At 34.7% G+C, this 27,114-nt stretch overlaps 1 protein-coding gene across 11 annotated transcripts in view; it reads left to right on the top strand.

Moving 5' to 3' along the window:
- FER (FER tyrosine kinase) overlaps positions 1-27,114 on the top strand; it is a 492,503-nt gene that overhangs the window by 222,866 nt on the left and 242,523 nt on the right. For 10 of the 11 annotated variants that reach the window (XM_023731992.1, XM_023731994.1, XM_023731996.1 and 7 more), the window contains 2 exons: positions 4,270-4,362; positions 15,973-16,176. In XM_023731992.1, the coding sequence (XP_023587760.1) occupies positions 4,270-4,362; positions 15,973-16,176 (297 nt within the window). The remainder of the gene's footprint in view (positions 1-4,269; positions 4,363-15,972; positions 16,177-27,114) is intronic. The other variant, XM_023731998.1, reaches the window with a different exon arrangement.

Below are 27,114 nucleotides of genomic sequence, written 5' to 3'. Positions count from 1 at the left end.
AAGTCCCCCTTAGGAATAAAAAAAGGGTGAATTGGGTTGGGAGTGAAAAACTGTAGCTACTATAGTGCTGGCTGATATGTGTGATTTACCCCATCATAATACATTACTTTATAAATGTAATTACAGAACAACTGCCGTATATGCCTTACTTCCCACTGTTCCATTCTCCATATCCTGTCTGTACCTTTTATCAGTTTTTACCTTCCTAATTTTTTTTTATTTTGCAAGACTTTTCAAGCACCAGAAATAGTGTGTTACTTTTTGTTTTTTAAATTACCTGAGCTGATGATGGACATGCTTTAAAGAAAGGTCACTATACTCTTTTAGTACTTCAAAGCTGTCATTCCTTCAGTTATAGTGATTTCTACTGAAAAGTAAAACTGGAGTTACATTTAGCTAGAATTAAGGCTCTGGAATACATGCTCACATTCCTAACGTGATGCCCATTTGTAGAACAGTAATATTTATTTTCTAAAATTAAATTTTATTAAATATTTGCATACTTTTGAAGTGTTAATTTTTGTCAGTTGTAATAATTTACCTGATCTGCTATCTTAGGAAGGGCTTTATTTTTTCCCAGTTTTTATAGATGATCATTGAGGTATATATAGTGATTCCCATAGGATCGTAAGCAAGATAGTCATGTAAGTGATGATGATGATGATGATGGTGATAAGAAGAAGCTGATGAATACAAGTGTGCATATGTCTATTCATGTGATGGCTCGTATTTCTCTAGGGTATATTCCTAGAAGTAGGATTGCTGGATCCTATGGTATTTCTATTTCAAGCTTTTTAAGGAAGTGCCATATCGTTTTCCAAAGTGGTTGTACCATTTTACAGTCCCACCAGCAGTGCATAGGAGTTCCAATCTCCGAACAACCTCTCCAGCATTTGTTATGTTGTGTTTTTTGGATTAGTGTCAGTATTGTCCGGTGAGATGGTATCTCAATGTAGTTTTGATTTGCATTTCTCTAATGGCTAATGATCGCAGGCATTTTCTCATGTGTCTGTTAGCCGCCTGAATGTCTTCTTTGGTGAAATGTCTGCTCATATTCTTTGCCCATTTTTTAATTGGATTATTTGTCTTTTTGTTGTAGAGGTGTTAGATTTTCCTGTAGATTTTAGAGATTAGACTTTTTTTAGATTTACCATAGCCAAATTTTTTTTCCCTGTCTGTAGGTTCTCTGTTTACTCTTTCGATGAAGTCTTTTGATGAGCATAAGTGTTTGATTTTTAGGAGCTCCCAGTTACCTAGTTTCTCTTCTGGTATTTGTGCATTGTTAGTTATAGTTTGTATACTATTTATGCCATGTATTAGGACCCCTAGCATTGTCCCTATTTTTTCTTCCATGATCTTTATCATTTCAGATTTTCTGTTTAGGCCTTTGATCCATTTGGAGTTAAAATTTGTGTATGGTGTGAGGTATGGATCTTGTTTCTTTTTTTTACGGATGGGCATCCAGTTTTGCCAGCACCATTTGTTAAAGAGACTGTCTTTTCCCCATTAAACAGATTTAGCCCTTTGTGAAATATCAACTGCTAATAAATGGATGGATTTATATCTGGGTTCTCAGTTCTATTCCATCGGTCTGTGTGTCTGTTGTTGTAACAGTACCAGGCTGTTTTGACTGCTGTGGCTGTATAATAGGCTCTAAAATCAGGTAGTGTGAGGCCTCCCACTTTGTTCTTCTTCTTTAGTAATGCTTTACTTATCCAGGGCCTTTTCCCTTTCCATATAAAGTTGGTGATTTGTTTCTCCATCTCGTTAAAAAATGCTGTTGGAATTTGGATCAGGATTACATTGTACCTGTGGATCACTTTGGGTAGAACTGACATTTTTCACACTGTTGCGTTGTCCTATCCAAGAGCGTGGTATGTTTTTCCACTTATGTAAATCTTTTCTGGTTTCTTTCAGTAGTGTTTTGTAGTTTTCTTTGTATAGGTCTTCTATGTCCCTGGTTAGATTTATTCCTAAGTTATCTTCTTGGGGGCTAGTGTAAATGGTATTGATTTGGTGATTTCTTTTTCCATCATATGAATAGACATATGCACACCTACGTTCATTGCCACACTATTCACAATAGCAAAAAGATGCAAACAACCTAAATGTCAATCGACATGAATGGATAAACAAATTATGGTACATATACACAATGGAATACTATGCAACAAGGAAGAACAATGATGAACCCATGAAACATCTCACAACATGGATGAATTTGGATGGCATTATGCTGAGTGAAATAAGTCAGTCACAAAAGGATAAGTACTATATGAAACCACCACTATAAGAACTCAAAAAAAGTTTTACACACAGAAAAAAGCATTCTTTGATGGTTAGGAGGGATGGAGAGTGAGGAGGAGGGAAAACATTCACTAGATAGTAGACGAGTGTCAACTTTGGTAACGGAAGGACAACATACAATATAGGGAAATCAGCACAATTGGACCAAAGCAAAAACATAGAAGTTTCCTGGACACATCCAAACACTTTGAGGGACCGAGTGAATGGGGCCTGGGGTCCATAGTTTCTGGGGACATCTAGGTCAGTTGGCGTAACATAGTTTATAAAGAAAATGTTCTACATCCCACTTTGGTGAATAGTGTCTGGGGTCTTAAAAGTCTGTGAGTGGCCGTCTAAGATACAGTTGTTGGTCCCATAGATGTTATTTGAACAGAATTCAAATTCACAAAAAAATACCAGACTTACTGATCTGACAGAGACTGGAACCCCCGAAACTATGGCCCCTGGACACTCTGCTAACCCAGTACTTAAACCTTTCCCAAAGCCCACTTTTCAGACAAAGATGAGAGAGACCTTTAAGACAAAAAATAACACATGTAAGGAATGTGTTTCTTAGTTCAATAAAAAATATAAGACCAAATGGGCAGCTCCTGTCCACAAGCAGGACGAGAAGGCAGGAAGGGACAGGAACTGGATGAATGGACACAGGGAACCTAAAGTGGAAAAGGGGAGCGTGCTGTCACATTGTGGGGATCGCAACCAATGTCACAAACCAATATGTGTATAAATTTTTGAATGAGAAATTAACTTGAGCTGTAAATTTTCACTTAAAGCACAATAAAAAAAAAGAAGCTGAAATCATCTATCAGGTTGTTCTAAGATTATAGTAAATTATTAATATGCATGTTTGTAGAATAATCAAAACTATCAGCACTGGCAACTACTATAATAAAAACTAAATCAAGTGGCGATAGGCAAGTAGAGAGGCAAATGTTAAATTTCAGAAACTACCATATTTATCAGGCAGCATGTGGTCAAGAATGTCTACATTTACTTTGTACACAGACATACTTTAGGTATTGGAAGCAAAGGAAAGAAAGGATGTTATTTGTGGCCTGCTTTTGTTGTTTTCCACTGAAGCTATGATTGAGGATCACTAATGATGGAAGATGTATGGAAATAATGCACTTGACAATAGGGGCTCTTGTTCTTTTGTCTGCTGCTTGTTAACCATTGAAATGCAGTCATTGGAAAATTTGACCAGTGCTTGCATTTCAAACTCACACATGCTTTGCCTTTGTTTTCCTACTTACCACCTAGTTCTCATTTTTGTTCTCCTTTCCCTTCTTTTCTTCCCTCTTCTCCCATTCACTTGCATTTGTAACATGGATTTAAAATTAGAAATTTTAAGGAAAAATTTCTCTCTATTGTTACATACGATATTTTGAAATATAAATCTTATACCAAGCAGCAATCTGGATTGACTTTTCTTAATGGTAGTTCTTCTACTACCTTCTTATTTTTGCTACTCCCTCCATCATCATCATCATCATGTGAATATTTGGGAAACTTCCTAGGTACTTAAGGGGAATTCACTTTTTAAAAATGTGTTCCATATAATTTTCTTCCTGTTTTTCCTTATTAATTTTTTCTGTCTTGAAAATCCCTCATAACTGTAGTGCTATCTGACGTCTTCCCTGTTAGATTGTTTCCTTTAACTTGTGTCTTTTCTTTGTTTCTGTGTGTTCTAATACTTGTTTTTCTTGCTTTCTCCCATCTCATGAATTTCTATTCCCTCCTTACTTTTCCCCAATTCAAGGCATTTATTGAGTGTTTAGAAAACTAAAATGCTATAGAGTTTATATGCATTTGGTTATTTGTCATCCTTAATGTCAAAGTTTACATTTTATCTAGTTGGCAGGCATAATGGATAATCTATGGATAAATACCTAATTATTCAGAATAACTGTGTATATACCGGGTAGTTTACTATTGCTGAAACTTGTTTGTTAATTCCTCCAGGAAAGAAAGGAGAAGCTGTCCAAATTTGAGTCTCTTCGTCATTCAATTGCTGGAATAATTAGATCTCCAAAATCTGCACTGGGCTCTTCGACAGTAAGTAGGATTAACTTTAGCGTGTTCTATTGAAAACATTTATTGTCTATCTTTTTTCTGATTTTCCCATGAATGTTATATATAATTTTGTCCTCGCGACTAGAAAAATAAGTGCGTAGTTTTACTTTTTGTATACTTTTGAATCTGTGCACATATATATGTAGTAAAACCCCATTAACGTTGATGTAAGGATGACAGAAATAAATGTGTATTATACACTTGCTGTGCCACATGTATATAATTACTCATTGGGACCTTATTAGAAGAATGGTATAAACAATTTTCCTTTCTAGTGCAGCATTTTTATAATAGGGATTATTATAAACCTGTTGCCATCAAGTCGATTCCGACTCATAGCGACTCTGTAGGACAGAGTAGAATTGCCCCACAGGATTTCCGAGGAGTGGCTGATGGATTCAAACTGCTGACCTTTTGATTAGCAAGCTTTTAACCACTCGTGCTACCAGGGCTCCAGGGATTGCTATGTATATGTATTTTAATAAATAAAATAATATAAATAATATAAATAATAATAAATAAATCAGTTTATATATGTATTCATTTTTTTAGAACGTTTTACTTGTACAACTGAAGTCTGTTTGATAGATTAATCATTGAAATTTGGTTTTGGCATGTCACAGTGGTGCATAGAATATTAATTTTCCTTGGTAATAGCAGCTAATGGCTAAGCAAGATATAAAATATTCTTATCCTATTTATGTAGTGGAATTATAAAGTATTTTTCTTGCTTCCTTACCTGTAACTTAATTTTCAAACTTTTTATTCTAGCCATGCTTCATGCACAATAGAGCTTTACAGAGATATCTTTTTGAATGATAGTCAGAATAACAATATGTGGTACAAATTAGTCATGCTTTTCCTTCAGTGTTCCAAGTTTCTACATAATAATAACTAAATCTTAATGTTATTTATTCTTTAAAAGCTTAGCTGTTTAAGGTAATGTGTCCCAGCCTTATTTAAAAGAATAAAGTATTTCCTAACAATGGATTATTTGAATATCCATTCACATTTTGAATTTACCTCCTATAATTTCTTTTTAAAATGTGACATTCGTTCCCATATTTTTTCCATGTAAGCAACAATCCTTTTTCCACAGTTGAGGCAAAGTGTAAAATAGTTTAATTAACAATGGCTAAGAGTTCGGCTGCTAACCAAAAGGTTGGCTGTTCGAATCCCCCAGCCACTCCTTGGAACCCCTACGGGGCAGTTCTGTTGTGTCCTATGGGGTTGCTATGAGTCGGAATCGACTTGATGACAGTTTTTTTTTTTTTTAATATATATACATATACATAATACTATATTAAAGAGATTTTCTGTTTATATATTGGCATTTGATACTGTTACTGTCACTTCCAGTATACGGAAGCGTTCTGTGGAAATAAAAAGGGAGCTGTGAATTAATGCAGACCATCTCATGTGCCATTAAAGCATGTGAAAATAAAAATAATTACAAACAAAAGCTATTTAACAGAGTAAGTTTCTGCCAAGACTCATCTCTACTCTTGTTTTTTTAAGATGGAAGTTAATGATTCATAATTTTACTGGTAAATAAAGGACTTGGTTTATTATGATTTGATATTCAAAGCAAAGCCTAGAAAGCTTGATTAAGAATTAAAAAGAAATTTTAGAGTCTACATGAGAACACTTTTTGGTAACTTTTGTTAGAAGATAAAGAAAAAACGATTCATGAAAAGAAATGTTTGAAAATCGTTTTTCAAAAAAGAAAAAACAGAAACAGCTCTTGAAATATTCCAAACTGTTTTTCAAAGAAAGAAAATTGGTTCTTGAAGGAAACACACAAAGACCTCAGTTAGCCCTTCCTAAAATTATTTAATATTAAAGTGGATCAAGGAAACACGTAACATAGTTATTGTGTAATTAGCTCCAGTTTATTTCATTTTGTGTGCCAGCAACTAGTTGCAGTTTATTGGTGAGCTAGTTTGTGAAGGACACCTCCCTTCTTTTCCTTCTTTTCCTATTAAGATCAAGCTTGAGCTGAGTAGAATGTTTTAAATACTTGAGAACCAGAATCCTTTATAAACTCAAGGTTTCCTTCAGGTTTTTTCTTTGATGTAGAAGGTATGAGAGTTGGATTTGGAGCTTCAAAAATTGAGCTTGTGACAGAAAAAATGAAAGTTCTGCAGTTGTGGAAATGGAGTAACTGTTTCCATGTTTGTTTGTTTATTTCCTCACACTTTGTGCCCTCCAGGAATGTCTTAAAGTGCAACAGTGGCTTCTTAGACTTCGTGTTACATACATTACTGTGAAGGTCATTTTTAGGGGAACTTTGGCTTTTGGCAATAGCCAGGGTCTGATTTGGTGGATCAGGGTTGATAAGAGAATGGGAGAGATTTTCTTTTTTAATATACATTGATTTACCTGAAGAAACAGAGGGGGAAATTCAGTTAGCTCATTATGATGAGGTTGTATAGGCTTTACTATACCCTAAGTGTATGTTAGGTATAATATGCAAAATCTTAATGAGTTGATGATACAAAAACATAACTTTTTAATTTCTGAAGTTATTTTACATGTTATTTTCTCCATTTAAAAATAGTCATTACCTTGTTCTTATATAAAAAATTTTTAAATTGACAGTAATTATTACAGGCGAAAGTTTGTTGTTGCAGAGCTGCTTTTACCTTTTACCTGAAATGAATTAAAGTGCCTTTCCCACAACACATGTACCTCATTCATATATACGTTGTGACCTTTTTTTTTACGCTTCTCAACATTCTTGAAATTATGAAATGCCCATTTCTTCTAATATTTCCTTGTAATTGAGAATTCTGGATAGTATTCACTTCCTCAAGGCCCAGTTGATCACAAGTGTATCTGTATTTTTAAGATGAAGGCAGTTGTTACCTCCATCAGTTAAATGCCCTATGGTATTTCCTGGTTCCTGTAGAAATCCATGAACTAAAAAGATTGAGGCAGCCCGTGGTCTATGACGCTATGGTACACTATGAACAAATGAATGGAGTTATTTCTCTAAGGTGTTAGGGTATCAAGAAGGTAACGGAGGTCGTAAGTCTTAATAGAAATGTGAAGATTTCAGGTGTTAAGCATGATAATCTAAAATGCATAACAATTTGAAGACTACTTAATCATAATTTAAAAAATCTCTTCAGAGAGTATAGTATTTTTTTGGAATGTGCTAATTTGGTTAGGTTAAAATAGAGGAAGAAAAAAATTACTGTAAATGATTTTTCATGAAAAAAGCTGTAGAAAATGTGCTAAATTGGCATAGGTAAGCATATTTATGTTTTTTAAATTGAGATTTACTTCACATAACATAAAGTTCACCACTTTAAACTCTACACTTCGTGGTTTTAGTATATGCACTCTTTGATGAAACCATCACCACTATTTAATTCCAGAACATTTTCATCTGCCCCGCCAGAAAACCACCCCATATCTATTAGCAGTTAGTCACACTTCCTCCCTCCACTCACCCCTTAGAAATCACTACTTTCTGTCTGTATGGATGTGCCTGTGCTGGACATTTCACATAAGTGGAATCATAAAGTATGTGGTCTTTATTTTAATAATGCTTTCAAGCTTTGCCTGTGTAATAGGGTATGACGGTACTTTATTCTTTTTTATGGCTGAATAATATTCTATTGTATGGATATGTCACATTTTATTTATCATTATTAGCAGAGTGACATTTGGGTTGGTTCCCATTTTTAGATGTTATGAATAATGCTCTATGAAATTCATGTACAAGTTTTTGCACGAACATATGTTTTCATTTCTCTCAGGAGGGCTATAGAAGTGGAGTTGTTGGGCTGGAATCAACTCGACAGCACCTAACAACAACAACAATAGTAATTCAAACCGTTTTTACAGTGGCTGCATGACTTTACTTTCACACCAACAATGTATGAGGGTTAAAATTTATCTTCACCAGGACTTGTTATTAACCTTTTTTAAAATTTTTATTATAGACATCCTAATTGGTGTGAAGTAGTATCATATTGTGGTTTTTATTTTCATTTTTGTAATGACTAATGATGCTGAGCATCCTTTTATGTACTTTTTAGCCATTTTTACTTGTTCTTTGGAGAAATTCTGTTCAGATCATTTTCCAATTATTAATTGGATTTCCTTTTTATTGTTTAGTTGTAAGAGTTCTTGGGGGCATTGGTGGTTCAGTGGTAAAATTCTTGCTTTCCATGCAGGAGACTCTAGTCTGAATCCTGACCAATGCACCTCATGTGCAGTTAACACCCATCTGTCAGTTGAGGCTTATATATTGCTATGAAGCTGAATAAGTTTCAATGGAGCTTTCTGACCAAGAGAGACTAGGAAGAAAGCCCTGGTGATATACGTCTGAAAATCAGTCATTGAAAACCCTGTGGGTCACAATGGTGTGATCCACAAGCAGTCATGGGGATGGCACAAGACCTGGCAGCTTTTCATTCCTTTGTGCACAGGGTTGTCATGTGTCGGGGGCCAACTCAATGGCAGCTAACAGCAACAGCAAGAGTTCTTTATCTATTCTGGATACTAGACTCTTATTGGATATATTATTTGCAAATATTTTGTCACATTTTATATACTGTTTTTTCACTTTCTTGCTAATGTCTGTTGATACACAAAAGTTTTTAATTTTGATGAAATCCAGTTTATCTGTTTTTTTTTGATTGCATGTGCTTTTGATGTCGTATCTAAAAAACAGTTATCTAATCCAAAGTCATGAGGATTTTCAGCTATGTTCCCATCTAAGAGCTTTATAGCTTTTAGTTCTTCTGTTTTGGTCTTTGATCCATTTAATTTTTATATCCAGCCTGAGGTAGGGGTCTAAATTTATTCTTTTGCATGTGGAAGCATATTTAAGTTAAAACCTTAAAAAAATCAATAACTATGAATCATTATTTCTTTATTCAAATGACCATACAAAACTTAGTACATCAAAGCATATTTTCAGATAAAATAAAGCTTAGGGAAATGAAGTTAGAATTAATCATAATAGTATTTCCAAGTGACACTTGCTATAGCTATTTGACTCAACATTTTTAACAGTGTGGTTAAAATGTAAAGCGACCTTTAAAGAAAGTCTTTTGGGACTTAGATTAACGCTCTTGAAAGAGGGAAGAATGTAAGATAATTCACTTATAGATGAATGTGGCTTTAGCTGAATATCATATCTGATGGCAGATGTTTTTATTGCTGTTATCAAGGTAGTCTTTAATATATTGCATCAGCTCCAAGTGTGTACTCTTTCTTCATTCTACTAAAAGAGTCAAATAAGCTGTCATTAGTACCTCAGCACTGAGACCAACTCCACATCTATCATCTTCCTAGGCTTCAAGCAGTTATAATTTTGTATTAACAACTACTTCTCAGAGACTGCCTCAGAAGCCAAGGCTAGAGGTGCTAGATGCAATTAATTGCATAATCTGGCAGCCTACTGACAATATTGAGATCCATTTCATTTGGACCTCTTTCAGAACACATTATATTTAATGAGATCTGTTTTATACATGTCAAGAAAAATGTCCCTTCTTCACGGCCATCTTCAGAGCCATCTTTTTACTTCATAATCTACAATAAGTTGTCGAGCAAACCACTTGTTCATTTTACAGCCCCCTGTGAATGCTGGTTGTGTTACTGATCTGTGGAGTGTATTGTTGTTGTTAGCTGCTGTTGAGTAGCCCCTTGACTCATGGGGACCTCATGCACAATGGGATCAGACCACTATGAACCACAAGGTTTTTATTGGCCTATTTTTCAGAAGTAGATCAGCAGGCCTTTTCTCCTAGTCTTATTCTGGAAGCGCCGCTGAAATTCATTCAGCATCCTAGCAACACAAAAGCCTCCACTGACAGACTGATTGTGGCTGTGCTTGAGGTGTATTGGCTGGGAGTCGATCCCAGGTCTCCCACATGGAAGGTGAGAATTCTATACTACCGAGACAACCACTGCATGCTAGTAACACTCTTTGAAAAATATTGTATAAAATCAGAATTAAGTATACTTTGGTCCTAATGATTTGTTCTAGACATCAAGAATTATTAAATTATTCAATTCATGTGTCCTTAAAACTAGTATTTTTTTCCTATATTCTATTGACATAGTCTTATTTTAATTTTAGAATTACTTTGTGCTAGAATTTAGAAAATGAAAATATTGGCAAATAAAGATATGCTTCTCTTTATACAGAATAAACTGGTAAAGAAGATTTGTTTCTTTGCTTTTTTTAGAAAATTATAATTCAGTTAAGTTTAAATTGTACATTGATTATAATGTCAGTATTATGATACTTGGCTTCCACCATTGACATAGGCAAATGTAGGTATTATGCATAACATAATATACCTCTTGTACTTTTTTAGTGTTTTCATTTGAGTCTACCAGAGAAACCTTGTACTTCCTCGAACAAGGTCTGTTACGAAGTTCAGGTTAAATATTATGCATTTTGAACCTTAGCTGTCTTCTATTACTCTCAAGCGCTTTGCTTTTTTTTTTTTTTTTTGCCCAGGCACTAAGATGCAAAGAATGAGAAAAAGGAAAATAGAAAGTTTCTTACATCATTTCACTGGCACACAGTGACTTCTCCTGTATAGTTAGCCGTGTTGAGGAAAATTAAATTTGATTTTCTGAATTTTGGGTTTTTAATCAGTAGCATTATCACACATAGTTTTCAAGAGGGGCTTATTGGGATTTATTTTCTATGCTTTACACCATTTAGGGAGCAAATCTATTATATATTTTTCAAATACTTAAAACAAATGATAGAGATCATGTCAGACTGATACTGTATGCTACACAGGCAGTCCCAACTTGATGATAAATGTTTAAATTTACTGATATATGATGACATGCTGAATCATTAGAAAGATCTAGTAATGATCTTAGTTGAGATGTGTAGTAACAATAGTAGCAGTGAATACAATTAATTGACTAAGAGGTATTATTATTGATATCGTGCCACACTGTACATATTATATGAGCATAAAGAAAGAATATTTTGATACTGAAAATGTAAAAGTATAGAAAAATGCATTGGCATAAGATGGGAGAGGATGAATAAAAGTCACAAGCACAACCCGGAAAATTAAATGGATAATAATAATAAAATGATAAAAAGAAAGTGATTACTAGTAAAGAGAAGAAGAGTAAGGGAACTAAGAAGCCAGAAAAAAGAGCGAGAAGTCAGAGGAAGCCAGAAAGTATTAAAGGAAGCAGAGTGTTAGACCAGAAATGAAAGGTAAAGAAAATATATTTTACTGTAAGTAGTGTCTCTTATTAGAGACCCAAGAAGGTGCACAAAAAGGCAATCCAAAAGTAGGAAGTTGGGGAAATAAGGTAATTTTGGTGTTTGGTCTAATTATCCTTTTTTTTTTTTAAATAAAGTTCCAAAAAGAATTATATAAGAAAGCTAATCTCTTACCAGCATGAAATTCTACCTAGTCATTATGCTAGACAACAGTTGGCTTTATTAGCTAAAGACCAAACAAACTCAAGTTCTCAAGATGTACAAAAAATTGTTAATTAAGAAATTTATGAATTAGAACTCTTCTCTTTTAATGTAGAAAGTAAACATTAGCCAAAGTGTCTTTGTTCTGGTTAAAGATAGTAGTAGATGAGAAAATGATCAATTGTACTTTTTTGCTACAAAAAACTTAGAATTTGTACAGTTACAAATAGACCTTAGTGCCTATTAAAGACTGAACCACGGCTCTAATTTACATCCTGTTTGTCTAGCCTGAAGACAAATGATCTTGAAGATCAAATATTTATAATATTTTTTATATTCCAGTGTTTTAAGACTTAACTCATTCAATAAATTCATAACTATTTAGAAATTTGAAAAAAAAAATGGCGGGAAGAACAGTTCATGGTTTCATTTTGTCTTAAGCATTTTGTGTTGAATTATCAAGCTAAATGGCATAAAATACATTTTTTCTTCCCTTTGGTTACATTTCCCTTTGAAAATAGTTTTTACAACCATGAGGCACATTCCTATTCAATTGACCAGTATTTCCTACCTTGCACAAGAGTTTGGTAATCCTGTTAATTCTGATTGCGCGCCATTCTATTGCTTATCTCTCCTAAAATTCCCGAGTGTTATGTAGCTCTGGAGCCCTGGTGGTGCAATGGTTAAGAGCTCGGCTTGCTAACCAAAAAGTTAGCAATTTGAATCCACCAGCTGCTCCTTGGAAACCCTATGGAGCAGTTCTACTCTATCCTATAGGGCCTCTATGAGTCGGAATCAACTCTGCAGTAACAGATTTGGTTTATAAAGCTTTAAAATTAAAGGGAACTTTATGGAATTTTTAAGACATGTTTAAAATTCTGAGTTACTTGTATTCACCCCAGTCAATTACCAAATTAGATTTAGAATAAATCATTATTTAGATAGTAAATTAATAACTAAATTAAGAATAGAAAAGAGAATAAAATGTTAATTTTATAGTTATTAAAAAATCATAAAATATATTTTTTAATGCCTTTTGTTGAAGTTTTATTCAGTTTGTTCAAACGCAGTGAGAGGCTTACTTGTTTATTTTCCATGTTTTATTCTAGTTTTTTAAAATGGTTTTTTATTTGGGTGCTTAATTTTAATAGAATCCAGGCTTTTTTTTTTTTAAAGCAGTTTTGTCTTTGATTTTCTAAAAGGAGCTTATCTTTCTTCTCAAGTGTTTCAGATAAAGCTATACAAATCTTCATTACTTAGGAATTAGCCTGAACTAGGTAAGCAGGCCTGGTGGCAAAGTGGGTAAAGTGATTGCTAACTGGAAGGTTGGCCGTTTGAAACCACCAGGGACTCTGCAGGAGAAAGATGTGACAGCCTCCTTCTGTAAGGATTTAAAGCCTTGGAAACCCTATGTGGACACTATAAGTTGGAATCAACTTGATGGCAGGTGGTTTGGTTTTTTGGTTTGGAGGGTAAGGAGAAAAAGTGACCTTTTTTAATTTCCCCAGGAAAACATATTTTCATTTTCTAGTACTGCCTCTACATTTCTTCACTTATTTCACTAAGCCAAATAAGCTCTTTATTTTACTAAACTCAGTATGTTTTTGCTGGAATATTCTTTAAAAGTAAAGCCTGGAGAAAATAATTAAATGGCTAGCCCAGTTAATCAGGAAAGCCTATCATACTAAAGTTTAATTTATTAACTGTATTATATTAACTTTAACCTTAGAACATAGACTTGTTTTTCCCACTCATAACATCTGCAAAAATCTCAGATAAATTACCAACAAGGAAAAATTTCCCCATACTGAGGCTTAGAAAGATATGATATTTCAGGTGAAAAACCTTGTTTCATTTTTGAAATATTTTATGACAGCTCTTAGGATATTGAATTTTGTTGCTGATGTATCCTACATCCTATTGCTGTCAAGCTTTCTAAATTATATTAGGGTTTTATTGATATCATATTAATAAAATCATTCCTTCTAATGCTTCCAGAGAAGTCTCTGAAAGACCTAACTCAGGGAGGGCATATGTGTCACCTTTCTCTGTGGTTCTGAATGTACACACAGTAACTTAGCCTACAGTTCATAACAGTATTGTCTAGGGGATGGGGAATAACAGATCTCTAAGCTTCCCTTCCTGCCCAAAAGAAATTAATAAACCTAAAGAATTGGAGTACAGTCCCTATGAGATAGAAGTATCATTTCATTCCTATTCATTTCTTTTGAAAGGAACACCAACAACAAAAAGCTTAGGTATCTATCCTCTCAGGATGATTTTTTCCCCAAGCATATTCCTCACCTTCAGAATCTTAAATGGATTTCTCCAGTGTTTGCTAAGCTCTTGTACTGTAAATACTCCTCTGACTTAATAAATTCTCCAGGCTCTACATTCCCCCAGTTCTAACTAAACACCATTTGGGCGGATAGGTCGACTAGGACAAGAAAGCAAGCAAACAACATCTCTATGATGCTTTCCTGTCGTGTGGACTGTTTTTTTTTCGAGACAGTGATACAAATGTGTTCTTTGCAAAGAAGTTACAATATATTTCTTAAATAGTGATATTTTTTTCAGAGAAAAAAAATGAATAAAGCACTTTCGCTGTTAATGAGACTTGGAAATATTTTTATTATAGTGAAATTTTGGTATTTAATGATACACACTGTGATAAAATTTTGGAAAAGTCATATTTAATCATTTTGATTACTCTCTTTTAAGAATGATAACATATTGATAGTATCAATATATGCAAAAAAATTAATTCTGAATGGATCATGTATTTGTTTTTAAAAGCAACTTTTTTGCCTCTTAGAGATGTGGTTAGTTCTTTATATAATTAGTTCTTTAAACTCATTTTTAAGAACACAATTTAAAAAAACTTAAAAAATATCATTAGTGAACGAAGTAGAAACCAAAATGTGGATTCTTCTCTGACGTCTGTTTGAGACTTTTCACAGTTTTTTTTTTAAACCAGAAAACGGATTTTGCATAATATGAACTGGAATTTCACCAGTAAGTTGTAGGACTCTTCAGTGGTACCAAACAATGAAGGCCATGTTCAAAACCAGTTTTTGTTTGTTATAAAGATACCATATGTGGGACTAGATAGAGTTCAGAATATCAGTGTGGAAAAACTCATATGGGAATATTTTGCCTTTTGTTTATTATTAATCCACATGTCTCCAGCTTAGAAATTACTTTCTAATGAGACATGGTGCATATTGTATTTTGAGAACCTTAAGAGGTAATACAAAGTATTGTACCTTACCCATAGAGTACTCTTATCATCTGGAACAGTTTTGTTTTTGTGGGCAATTGAAAAAAAAAATCAGTCAACTTTTTACTTTTTAGAAAATACGTGATTCCGTTTACTATCAGTTAGAAACATTTCAAGGAAGTATAGTCAGCTCTTAATTATCTCTGCTAATTGGCATTATCATTTGGCTTCCTAATATAACAGCTAATTTGCTTTTCCTGCTGTGGTCATGGCTGATGGTCCTCTTCTGCATTTGCCACTTGTTTGTAATTGCACATTGGTGGTTTTCAATGTTGCTAATTATCCCGAGGCTTTATCTGCCATCGTTGTACAGGGAGCAGGACCAGCCATGTGGTAGAGGTAACAGTTAAGGAAGTCAGGAGAGTGAGGATAAGGATGGGAAGGCACAGTTGCAAAGTAGCAGCAAAGCCTTGGATTGTGCCTCTGGAACATATGACATGGACAATTCCCAGCCCATGTGACTGAGAAATAAAAAGAAATAAGTATTATTTTAAGTAAAAATGAAATTGTTTTGGAATAAAATTTCTCTGACCATATCTTTTTTGTTTATAATTTCTCTGGCTGATATGCTTTAATATGTGGATTTACTTTAAGATTATAAATGCTAACTCTAAATGCTAATATTGTGTGTACCTTTGTATAATAATAAAGAAAAAAACAAACTTAAAACATTTAAGAGTATGTATTTGTGCTAAACTTCAGCCTGTAGATCTTTTCTTTAAAAATTACAAAAAGTTTAGATTCATTGTATAATTAATAGGTCAATGAAGGAGAAGAACAAATGGAAGAGGCATTTATAATTGCTGTGTATTTTACCAGAAAAAGAATCACTGTTTTCTCTAACTTTTTTTTTTTTTCCTTTCCCCCTCTGTATTTGTTCAAGTTCTCTGATGTGATCTCCGTAAGTGAGAAGCCCCTGGCAGAACAGGACTGGTACCATGGTGCAATCCCCAGAATAGAAGCCCAAGATCTGTTAAAACAACAAGGAGACTTCTTGGTGCGAGAGAGTCATGGGAAACCTGGTGAATATGTCCTTTCTGTATATTCTGATGGACAAAGGAGACACTTTATCATACAATTTGCTGATGTACGTTTCCAGCTTAGTTTTACGTGTATGTTTTAATGTAGTTTATTGTGGTATAAGTGTAATAAAGTGAATAGTTTATGATAAATGCCTGTAACACTTACATTTTAGCACTTAATTTTTTTCTGTCTGAATCCCTTAACTACAGTGCTCCGAGATTTTAATAGCATGTTATAGCTCGTTAAGGGAATACGTACTTAAAAAAAAATTTTAAATTAAAAATAATTTAAAAACTTTAAGATTATATTGAAATGCCTAGTTTCAAATATTTTAAGTTTAATTTGCACATTAAAGGCATTTTAAATTAAAACTAAAAATAAGGTGATGTTATCAAAATTTTTCTTTATTTTCTCCTAAACCTATTTAAATTTAGCAATTTTATGCTTTTCAAATTGGCCCTTGAGATTGCCTTAAAACATTGAGCTATCAGAGATTTTAAAGACATATTTTATTGAATAGTGCTAATGAAATTCATTACTGAATAGGATAATCATAGGTGAATTGGTTTTGTGATTCATTAAGGATCATGTTTTTCCCCTCTCTATATGAGTTCTTATAAGCTCTTCCCCATGTGTCCATCAGTTTGTTGTACCGTGATGGCTTGTGTATTGCTGTGATGCTGGAAGCTATGCCATTGGTATTTCAAATTCCAGCAGGGTCAGCTGTAGGGGACAGGGTTCAGTGGAGCTTCCAGACTAAGAAAAACCAGGAGGAAAGACCTGGCTGTCTACTTCTGAAAAAATTGACCAGTGAAAACCTTACAAATAGGAGCAGAATGTTATCTGATATAGTGCCGTAAGATGAGCCCCTGTGGTTGGAAGACACTCAAAAGATGACTGAGGAAGAGCTCCCTTCTCAAAATAGAGTAGAGTTGATCTTCATGGCGTAGATGGAGTCAAGCTTTCAGGACCTTCATTTGCTCATGTGGCATGACTCAAAATGAGAAGAAATAGCTGTAGACATCCATTAATAATTGGAACATGGAATGTATGAAGTATGAATCTAGGAAAATGGGAGATCATCAGAAATGAAATGGAATGCATAAACATCGATATCCTAGGCATTAGTGAGCTTAAATGGAATGGTACTGGCCAATTTGAATTGGACAGCCATATGGTCTACTGTGCTGGGAATTACAAATTCAAGAAGAATGGCATTGCATTTATCGTCAGAAAGAACATTTCAAGATCTATCCTGTAGTACAACACTGTCAGTGATAGGATAATATCCATATGCCTACAAGGAAGACCACTTAATATGACTATAATTCTAATTCACTCACCAACCACTAATGCCAAAGAGGAAGAAATTGAAGATTGTTACCAACTTCTGCAGTCTGAAATAGATCGAACATGCAATCATGATGCAGTGATAATTACTGGTGATTGGGATGTGAAAGTTGGAAAGAGGAAGGATCAGTAGTTGAAAAATATGGCCTTGGTAACAGGAACGATGCTGGAGATTACATGATAGAATGTTGCAAGAACAACGATTTCTTCGTTGCAAATTCCTTTTTTCAACAACATAAACAGCAACTATACACATAGACCTTGCAAGATGGAATACATGGGAATCAAATCAACTACATCTGTGGAAAGAGACGATGGAAAAGCTCAATATCATCAGTCAGAACAAGGCCAGGGGTGACTTTGGAACAGATCGTCAATTGCTCATGTGCAAGTTCAAGTTGAAGTTGAAGAAAATCAGAACAAGTACATGAGAGCCAGAGTACGACCTTGAGTATATCCCACCTGAATTTAGAGACCATCTCAGGAATAGATTTGACATATTCAACGCTACTGACCAAAGACCAGATGAGTTGTGGAATGACATCAAGGGTATCATACATGAAGAAAGCAAGAGATCATCAAAAAGACAGGAAGGAAAGAAAAGACCAAAATGGATGTCAGAAGAGACCTTGAAACTTGCTCTTAAATGTAGAGTAGCAAAAGTAAAAGGAAGAAATGATGAAGTAAAAGAGCTGAACAAATTTCAAAAGGGCAGCTTGAGAAGACAAAGTAAAGTACTATAATGAAATGTCCAAAGACCTGGAGTTAGAAAACCAAAAGGGAAGAACACATTCAGCATTTCTCAAGCTGAACTGAAATAAAATTTCATGCCTCAAGCTGCAATAATGAAGGATTCTATGGGCAAAATACTGAACGATGTAGGAAGCATCAAAAGAAGATGGAAGGAATACACAGAATCACTGTACCAAAAAGAATTGGTTGATGTTCAACCATTTCGGAGGTAACGTATGATCAAGAACTGATGGTACTGAAGGAAGAAGTCAAAGCTGCAGTGAAGGCACTAGCGAAAAACAAGGCTCCAGGAACTGATGGAATACCAATTGAGATGTTTCGACAACCGAATGCAGCACTGGAGGTGCTCACCCCTCTATGCCAAGAAATTTGGAAGAAGCTACCTTGTCAGTCGACTGGAAGAGATCCATGTTTGTACCCATTCCAAAGAAAGGTGACCTAGCTGAATGCAGAAATTACCAAACAATATCGTTAATATCACACACAAGTAAAATTTTGCTGAAGATCATTCAAAAGCAGTTATAGCAGTACATTGACAGGGAACGGCCAGAAATTCAAGCTGGATTCAGAAGAGGATGTGGAACAAGGGATCTCGTTGTTGTCAGATGGATCCTGGCTGAAAGCAGAGAATACCAGAAAGATGTTTACCTGTATTTTATTGACTATGAAGAGGCATTCGACTGTGTGGATCATAACAAACTATGGTTAACATTTTGAAGAATGTGAATTCCAGAACACTTAATTGTGCTCATGAGAAACCTGTACATAGACCAAGAGGCAGTCGTTTGAACAGAACAAGTGGATACTGCATGGTTTAAAGTCAGGAAGGGTGTGCTTCAAGGCTGTATCCTTTCACCATATTAATTCTGTCTGTATGCTGAGCAAATAATCCGAGAAGCTGGACTATATGAAGAAGAACGTGGCAGCAGGATTGGAGAAATACTCAGTAAACAGCCTGCGATATGCAGATGACACAAGCTCGCTTGTGGAAAGTGAAGACTTAAAGCACTTACTGATGAAGATCAAGGACTACAGCCTTCAGTACGGATTGCACTCAACATAAAGAAAACAGAAATCCTCACTACTGAGCCAGTAAGCAACATCATGATGGACAGAGCAAAGCTGTCAAGGATTTCATTTTACTTGGTTTCATAATCAACAGCCATGAAAGCAGCAGTCAAGGAATCAAATGGCGTATTGCATTGGGCAAATCTGCTTCAAAAAACCTCTTTAAAGCAAAGATGACACTTTAAGGACTAAGGTGTGCCTGACCCAAGCCATAGTGTTTTCAGTTGCCTCATACGTATGCAAAATCTGGACAATGAATAAGGAAGATGGAAAAATTGATGGCTTTGAATTATGGTGTTGGCAAAGAAAACTGAATATGCCATGGACTGCCAGAAGAACCAGTAAATCTATCTTGGAAGAAGTGCAGCCAGAATGCTCCTTAGAAGCAAGGATGGCAAGACTTCGTCTGTCTTACTTTGGACATGTTATCAGGAGGGACCAGTCTCTGGAGAAGGGCATCATGCTTGGTAAATAGATGGTCAGCAAAAAAGAGGAAGACCCTCAAGGAAATGGACTGACACAGTGGCTGTAACAGTGGGCTCAAGCATAACGATTGTGAGCATGGCTCAGGGCTGGGCAGTGTTTTGTTCTGTTGTACATAGGATCTCTGTGAGTCAGAGCTGACTCAACAACATCTAATAACATATAAGCTCTTGCTTGTAGTCATTAATAATAAAAATTGATGTAAAATGCACAAAATAGTCTATTTCCCTTACTTCTTCTAATACTAATTTAATTATGGAAAATTTATTTAAGTGTTGCTAAACTACTTCTTATGTTGTTTACATTTTCTTTATTAAGCGTTAAACCCATGAGAAAAATCTTAAAATTTACTTAACCTACAGCCACTAAGGAAATGTTTAATGTGTTTGGCATATGAAAGAATTGGTATGCTTCTATCTGTCATTTTTACTCCACTCTTTCAAATGGCATGAATTTTCAAGATGGTTGTCCAGAGAATTTCAGTTTATGTCCAGGGACTTGAGTGATGCTAATTGTCTTATGGACTAAATAACCTCAGAGGGCTTTAAGTAACACATACACATTGAGGTGAATTTCACATAACATAAAATTCGCCATTTTAAAGAGTGCAATTCAGTGGAACTTAGTACAATCATATCTAGTAACTTATATTTAAATGAAAATAGACACCATTTAGATGTGTTAGAATGACTAATGCCGTTAAAGTATATATTGTAATTTTGATACTGTTAACTTTTCTTAGTATTCAAACACCAACTTTATAATCATATTTGCCTGCTTTCATAATCCAACCCACTGTTCTAGTCGTAATATGTCATTCTTTATTTCTTTGGCAAACTCTTGTAATTTGTATGTGCTTCTAATTTATGGATGCCGATAACTTACCTTATAACAATTTGAGACCATGCTGGCAGTATTTATAAAATTGTGTGAGAATTGTAGAAGGAAAACTATAGGTAAAATATGAACAGATTAATTACAATTTATGTGAATATTTTCTTCTATTTCCTAAACTCTAAATAGTATTTTTGAAATACTACTACTGCTATAGTAAATATACTACTACTATAGTAAATAGGACTGTAATACTTCCCTTATACTTCTAGTTTAAAATGTAAGTGTAGGAATTTAGATTATTATTCTTACTAACAAAAAAGAAAAGATCAGCTTGCAAATTATCAATTTCCCTTAATATCACCATTTTGTTTTAGGTGGCTAAAATGAACAGCATAATACATGCTAAAAATAGACATTGGTAAAAGTTAAGTTTTGAAGGTTTTATTCAGCTTTCTTTTGTCATTGAGATTAAATACCTCTGTTAAAGATGAGAGTGCTTGTATTTCAGTAAATGCCTCAGGTTTTGCACTGCCTAATTTTTATTCTAATGAGCTTTCACCATATAATGCTGAACTCTTTGGGCATTTGAATATGGAGTTTAAGGTGTTGGGGAGTTTTTAATTATTTTTTATTTTGGGTAGGTGAAAAGATTCATGATCTAAAATTATTGTGCTTCTTCCTTATGTACATTTTGCCTTGAAGTGGGCAATACAGAGAGAAATGTATTATTAGATATCTAATGATTGTTTACAATATTCCTGTCAAGGAGTTTATAATCCAGTATTAGATTATAAAATCTGTACATAAATCATGTGACAGACGTGTTAAGAGAGAAAGACGTAAAGTAATATGAGCTGTTAGAGAAGGAGAAAATTATCAGAGAAAAGAGCTTGACCTTGGAGTCAGAAGCCTTAGGTTTCAGTCTCCGCTCTGTAGTTATAAGCTTTTTGGTTTGGGAAGTCATTTAATTCATTTGAACCTAAGTTTCCTCATCTGTATAATGGGGTTAATATCCTATAAATTTTTGTGAAAATTAAATCAGTGAATCTATACAAAAGTAGTTCATAAGGTGTGAAGTGCTGTACAAATATTGTGTTTTTACAATCATTTGATATCTTTGAGAAAAAATACAAGTGCACTTTGTAAGAAATATCAATGTAATTTGCAGAGTTAATTTAAAAAATGTCTTTTTGGTTCCTGATATTTATTTGTGAAATTGAAATTGTGATAAATGTGTTATTTTGGAATTTATGCACAAATATTATTTTTAGCAACATTGCTGCTATCAACATGAGTCTAGGGTGGCGATTTTTTTAAAGGTTTATTTTTGTGTTCATGTCACAGTTAGTTTTTAATGTGGTGTGAAACTCTTTTCATCTGTGAACATTATGATTGAGCAAGATGGACACACATACTTCAATTTTTACATCTTTTACCACTTTAGCAGACTTTTAGCTATTTCAGGCAAGAAAATCTCAACTTTTTATTTTTTATTTTTATTTTTTTAAAGTAAAAAGAAAGTTTTATTCGGCATAAATTCAAAAGGACAAAAGTGGGAAGCAGACAACTATGCTGCTAGAGGTATGTCTGCCTGAGTCCAAAGAATATTACAGAATAGGTAAGAATGGGAAAACAGACAAGCATGCTGCCACAACCATGTCTACCCGAGTCTAAAGAATATTACAGAATAGGCAAGAATGGGAAAGCGGACAAGCACGCTGCCACAGCCATGTCTGTCTGAGTCCAAGGAAGGTTACAGAATCATCAGTATGTATCAACATCACAAAATGGGTAGAATCATTTAAAGTGTCACTTTTTCACTGATTGGCCAGAAATTGTAATCTTACATTTTGAATCATCTTTCTTAACAATCATTGGTACAGGTTTCAGTTATGAAGTCAGGAGGGTCTTCATTGGTCGAACAAATTCCCATTCACTAAATGTTAATAGAAAAAGACAAAAGGTGAGAAGTCCTTTGGGTTAGGTTTTATTGCCCTTTTGTGAAAACTTTCTTAAGATAATTTCTGAGATTGTCCCATCTGTTGTCTTATCTCAGGGCCCAGCTAATGTGTCTTTGTGAGTCTGTGAGGGCTCAGCTCCTGCTGGGTCATATCCTGTAAGCTCAAGGAGAGGGAGTGATAACTCCAATATTATTTCCTAAATCAGTCCTTCCTTTAGATCGGAGATTGGAGATAACACATTGATGATCAATAGCTGGACTTAGTCTAGCTCTTAGATGGCGGCCATTGCAGGCTCTTTAAACTCACAGTGCTGGTTTTCCACCGGATACCATCTGGTTCTTTACCAGGTTATTAAGTAAGAGAGATGTTCCCATCAATGGCATTGCCCGAGTGAGCAGACTCAATGTACATCAACATTTTAGCCTGAGGCCTTCTTTTGCCCTTTAGATGTGTAAGACAATAGAGGATAAGTTTTATTATGCCTAATACTATCAGGATGTAGACTAAGAATATTACTATTCCTTACAGTAGTGATCTAGCCCATGTACTTATTCCTGATGGTAACCAACCAAATAGATCTGGTGTTTGTAAGGGTGTGACAGTGTGTAATCAAGTAGCTTGTTGTCCAATTCTATGTATATCGTGTCTACAGCAGACTACACTTTCTTGGACTAATAAAAAAAAATCTAAGGTTGTTTTGTTATCTCATGTCACCTTGGCTTATGAGATCAGAGATCACTGTTGTGCTTCTGTCTCATCTGTTATTTATCCCATAGTGACTGACAAATTTTCTTAAAGATTTCTCCAACTCAGATATACCATAAGTAGGAATTAAAGCTACCAACCATACCCTGAATGTTGGACCAATGGATTTTCTTCTGACTTTCATTTTACAATGTGTAACAATTTAAAATTACCTTTCCAGTATTTACTAGCATTGTTACTATGAATACTGAAAGATAATCCTAAAGTTTCCGAAGTGCATTGTCCATGCATTCGTCAGTAATTGCCCATGTAAATTCACTATCAGTTGGAAAGAAATCATCTAAATTAGAAACATATCTACACAGAAAGAGTTACCCATTAGTTAGATAATTTAGGAGAAAAAAGAATGATTTCTCATATCCAGAAATTAGGACCTTAAAATATCAGCAATATTAAAAAAAAACCCATAGTTTCCTTTAGTTTACTCAGTCTTATGTAGTTAATTTCTGTTCCACGTGATTCTGGATCAGCCGCAGTCTGTGAACCCATCAGCTTCTGCATAGGAGTTCTGGAAATTTTATTCAGTCTAGTCACAGTCCTTTTAGCAAGTCCAACATAGTCCATCTTTTGTTGAGATATTTTGGTCAAACTTTTTCAGCAGATCAGCAAAGTAAAAACTTATCTGCAGATGACAAAACCCGTCAATGTTGAAGGGACATGGAGTGGGAACACGTGGGTCCAGAAGATAGGACATTTCTTTGCCGGCTTCTGCTCCGCAGTCCAGGTCTCTTCGAAGTTGACTGGATTCGTAGCTTCAGACCCTTCTCACAGCGCCATTAAAGTCAAAGTAGGCTAAAAGTCCAATTTCAGGGTGTCAGCTCCAGGGGAAGCCTTTTCCATTCTGTCAGACTTCTCTTCAGTATTCCCCTGGACTAGGAGCTTCTTGGCGCAGGGACCCCTGTACAAAGGACACGCTCTGCTCCTGGCACTGCTTTCTTCATTGTATGAGGTCCCCTCAACTTTTTATTTTGCATTAAATATATTAATTTATGAAACTGAGAATATCTGGCATCTGCAAAAGACCGCTTTAAGATGTCGAAAAGCAAAGATGTCACCTTAAAGACTAACGTGCACCTGACCCAAGCCATGGTATTTTCAGTCACATCATATGCATGTGAAAGCTGGACAATAAGTAAGGAAGACTGAAGAAGAATTGATGCCTTTGAATTGTGGTGTTGGCAAAGAATATTGAATATACCATGGACTGCCAGAAGAACGGACAAATCTATCTTGGAAGAAGTACAGCCAGAATGCTGCTTAGAAGCAAGGATGGCAAGACTATGTCTTACATACTTTGGACATGTTGTCAGGAGGAATCAGTCCCTGGAGAAAGACATCATGCTTGGTAAAGTACACGGTCAGTGAATAAGAGGAAGACCCTCAATAAGATGGATTGACACAGTGGCTGCAACAATGGGCTCAAGCATAACAACAATTGTGACCATGGTGCAGGACTGGGCAGTGTTCCATTCTCTTGTACATAGGGTCGCTATGAGTCAGAACCAACTCGACCACAACAACTAGTGACATAGCAGTTAAGTGCTTTGCTGCTAAGCAAAAGGCGAGTGATTTGAATCCACTCAGTGGCTCCTTGGGAGAAAAGACCTGGAGATCTGCTCCCATAAAGATAATAGCCTAGAAAACCTTCTGGGGACAGCTCTACTCTGTCACATGCGATTGCTATGAGTCAGAATCTACTCGACAGCACCCAACAAAAAGGACAAGAATATCTGAATCCCTTGTATTTCTAGTGTTTTTTACTGACCTGTTATGTGGTTACTAGCCTGTTATGTTATTTGATTTAAAACTCTATCCAGAGTTTGTGCTAAGGTGTTTATTTTCTATCATAAATGTTGGTAGATTTTCATAGAGATTCAGATAGCTTCATTTCATTTGATAGGTAAATATGTAATCAAATCCTTGCTTTTGTTTATGATAAAACAAAAATACATATGATAAAACAAAAGGACTTCAGAAATAATTTTTTATGCTATTATTGATAAGAGCATACCAGTTTATATTGCTATAATTAATTTATCTAAGACTCATTTGCTAAACACTTATTTTTGCAAAGTTATATCATCTATAACTCAAGGAGATGGAACTAAAGAATGTATAGCCTTTCTCTTCAGTGGGCTTAAACCCTAAGTATGTGTTACAGTAGTAGAATTGTGAACAGATAAATATTAAAGATGTAAGATTAGGGATGATTAATTGAACCATGAAATCCAAATTAACATAGGGTGATGAACTAAATAACAACATAATAAATGCTTTGAAAGCTTGGAGGAAAAATCCTCAATGTAATGACCTAGCATCATCTTTTATTCATTTATTCATTCAGAAAATACTAATTGAATGAGTACCATGTAAGGTCCTGGGATATAATTGTGAGCAAAACCATGTTATATACTTTCGTACACACAATTAGAGATTTAAGAGAGCTCCTTCTTACCAATAAAGGAAAGTTGAAGGTTGTGAGTAATTACCATGTAAAACTGGGTGGTTCGTTGTATCAAGTCATTAACTCATTTAACAGATACTTATTGGATATCTATCTTGTGCTAAGTTTTACTTTGAGGTGATGGTTTTATTCTCTGAATGTACTGGTTAGGTTCATTTTCTTTTGTTGCCACAATGTCTTGACTCTTTAAACTGTCTTTTAAATTCATGCTATGGGTCTTAAGGGAGATTAAGTGAAAGTGAATAGTAATCCAGTTGTTTGGATGACAGTTAATTCCAAGTTTGTGGTCTTGGCATTGTATATTTAGGATAATTTTTTGCCATTGTAGTCCTACCATTTAAGGACTCAAGGGAGAGCAGTAAGTACCTTGAAGTCAAAATGAAACTGTTATGTCATTTTCTGTGTCCCTCATATACAAATAGAGACTTATGAGACTTTTTTCTTAACAATAAAACAAAGTCATACAAAAAACTTTATTGATATTATTTTCCAGGAAATACTAATTGATCGAGTTCTGTGTAAGGCCCGGGCATATTATAATGGTGACACTTACAGTCTAGGGTGGTCACAGTTATTCATAAATCATGCACATAATATATAATTATAAACTGTAATAAGTGCTATAAGGAGAGCTACACGGTGCTATGAAAGCTTATACCAGGGGAACCTAAGGAAGTAAGTAAGTTTGAGCTGACATATGAAGACTGAATAAATGGCCATACCAAAACCTTATTAATATTATTCTCCAAACTCCCCTAGAATCTTTCCTATGGGTCTGTTTAATTAGTTATTTGTAATACTCTGTGTGCCATTTTTATTTGAGAAGACTCCAGCTTATATTTTCTTATTTCATTTTTAGGCATTTTTCAATAAAGGAATGTTTCAGCCTTTTGTTCAGCTTATTCATCTTGACCCCATTCAGAAATGACTTTTCCTTTCCATTTTTCTTCCTTAAACCTGTTTATCCTAAACCCTGAATCTAGATATTTTTGCAGGAGACTCTACTCAGGAATGTTATTTCAGATTATACATTCATTGAATCCCCTTCTCATTTTTGTGTACTTTGTTTTGTCTGACTACCTTGTACAATAACAGTCCTCTATATATATGTACAGTAATAAAATCTGATTCTATTTTCATTTATATGCATGATTCATTCACAGTGATAACTCAAAAACAAATTCTAGATATAGTAAATTTTTTTTTTTATTGTACTTCAGGTGAAGGCTTACAGAACAAATAGTTTCTCATGAAACAGTAGAACACATATTGTTTTATGACATTGGTTAACAATCCCACAACATGTCAACCCTCTCCCTTC

Source organism: Trichechus manatus, unplaced genomic scaffold (assembly GCF_000243295.1).
Source record: "Trichechus manatus latirostris isolate Lorelei unplaced genomic scaffold, TriManLat1.0 scaffold00047, whole genome shotgun sequence".
Classification (NCBI taxonomy): domain Eukaryota; kingdom Metazoa; phylum Chordata; class Mammalia; order Sirenia; family Trichechidae; genus Trichechus; species Trichechus manatus.
The sequence above is the reverse complement of the archived record's forward strand: the minus strand, read 5'-3'. Positions and strand labels throughout refer to the sequence as shown.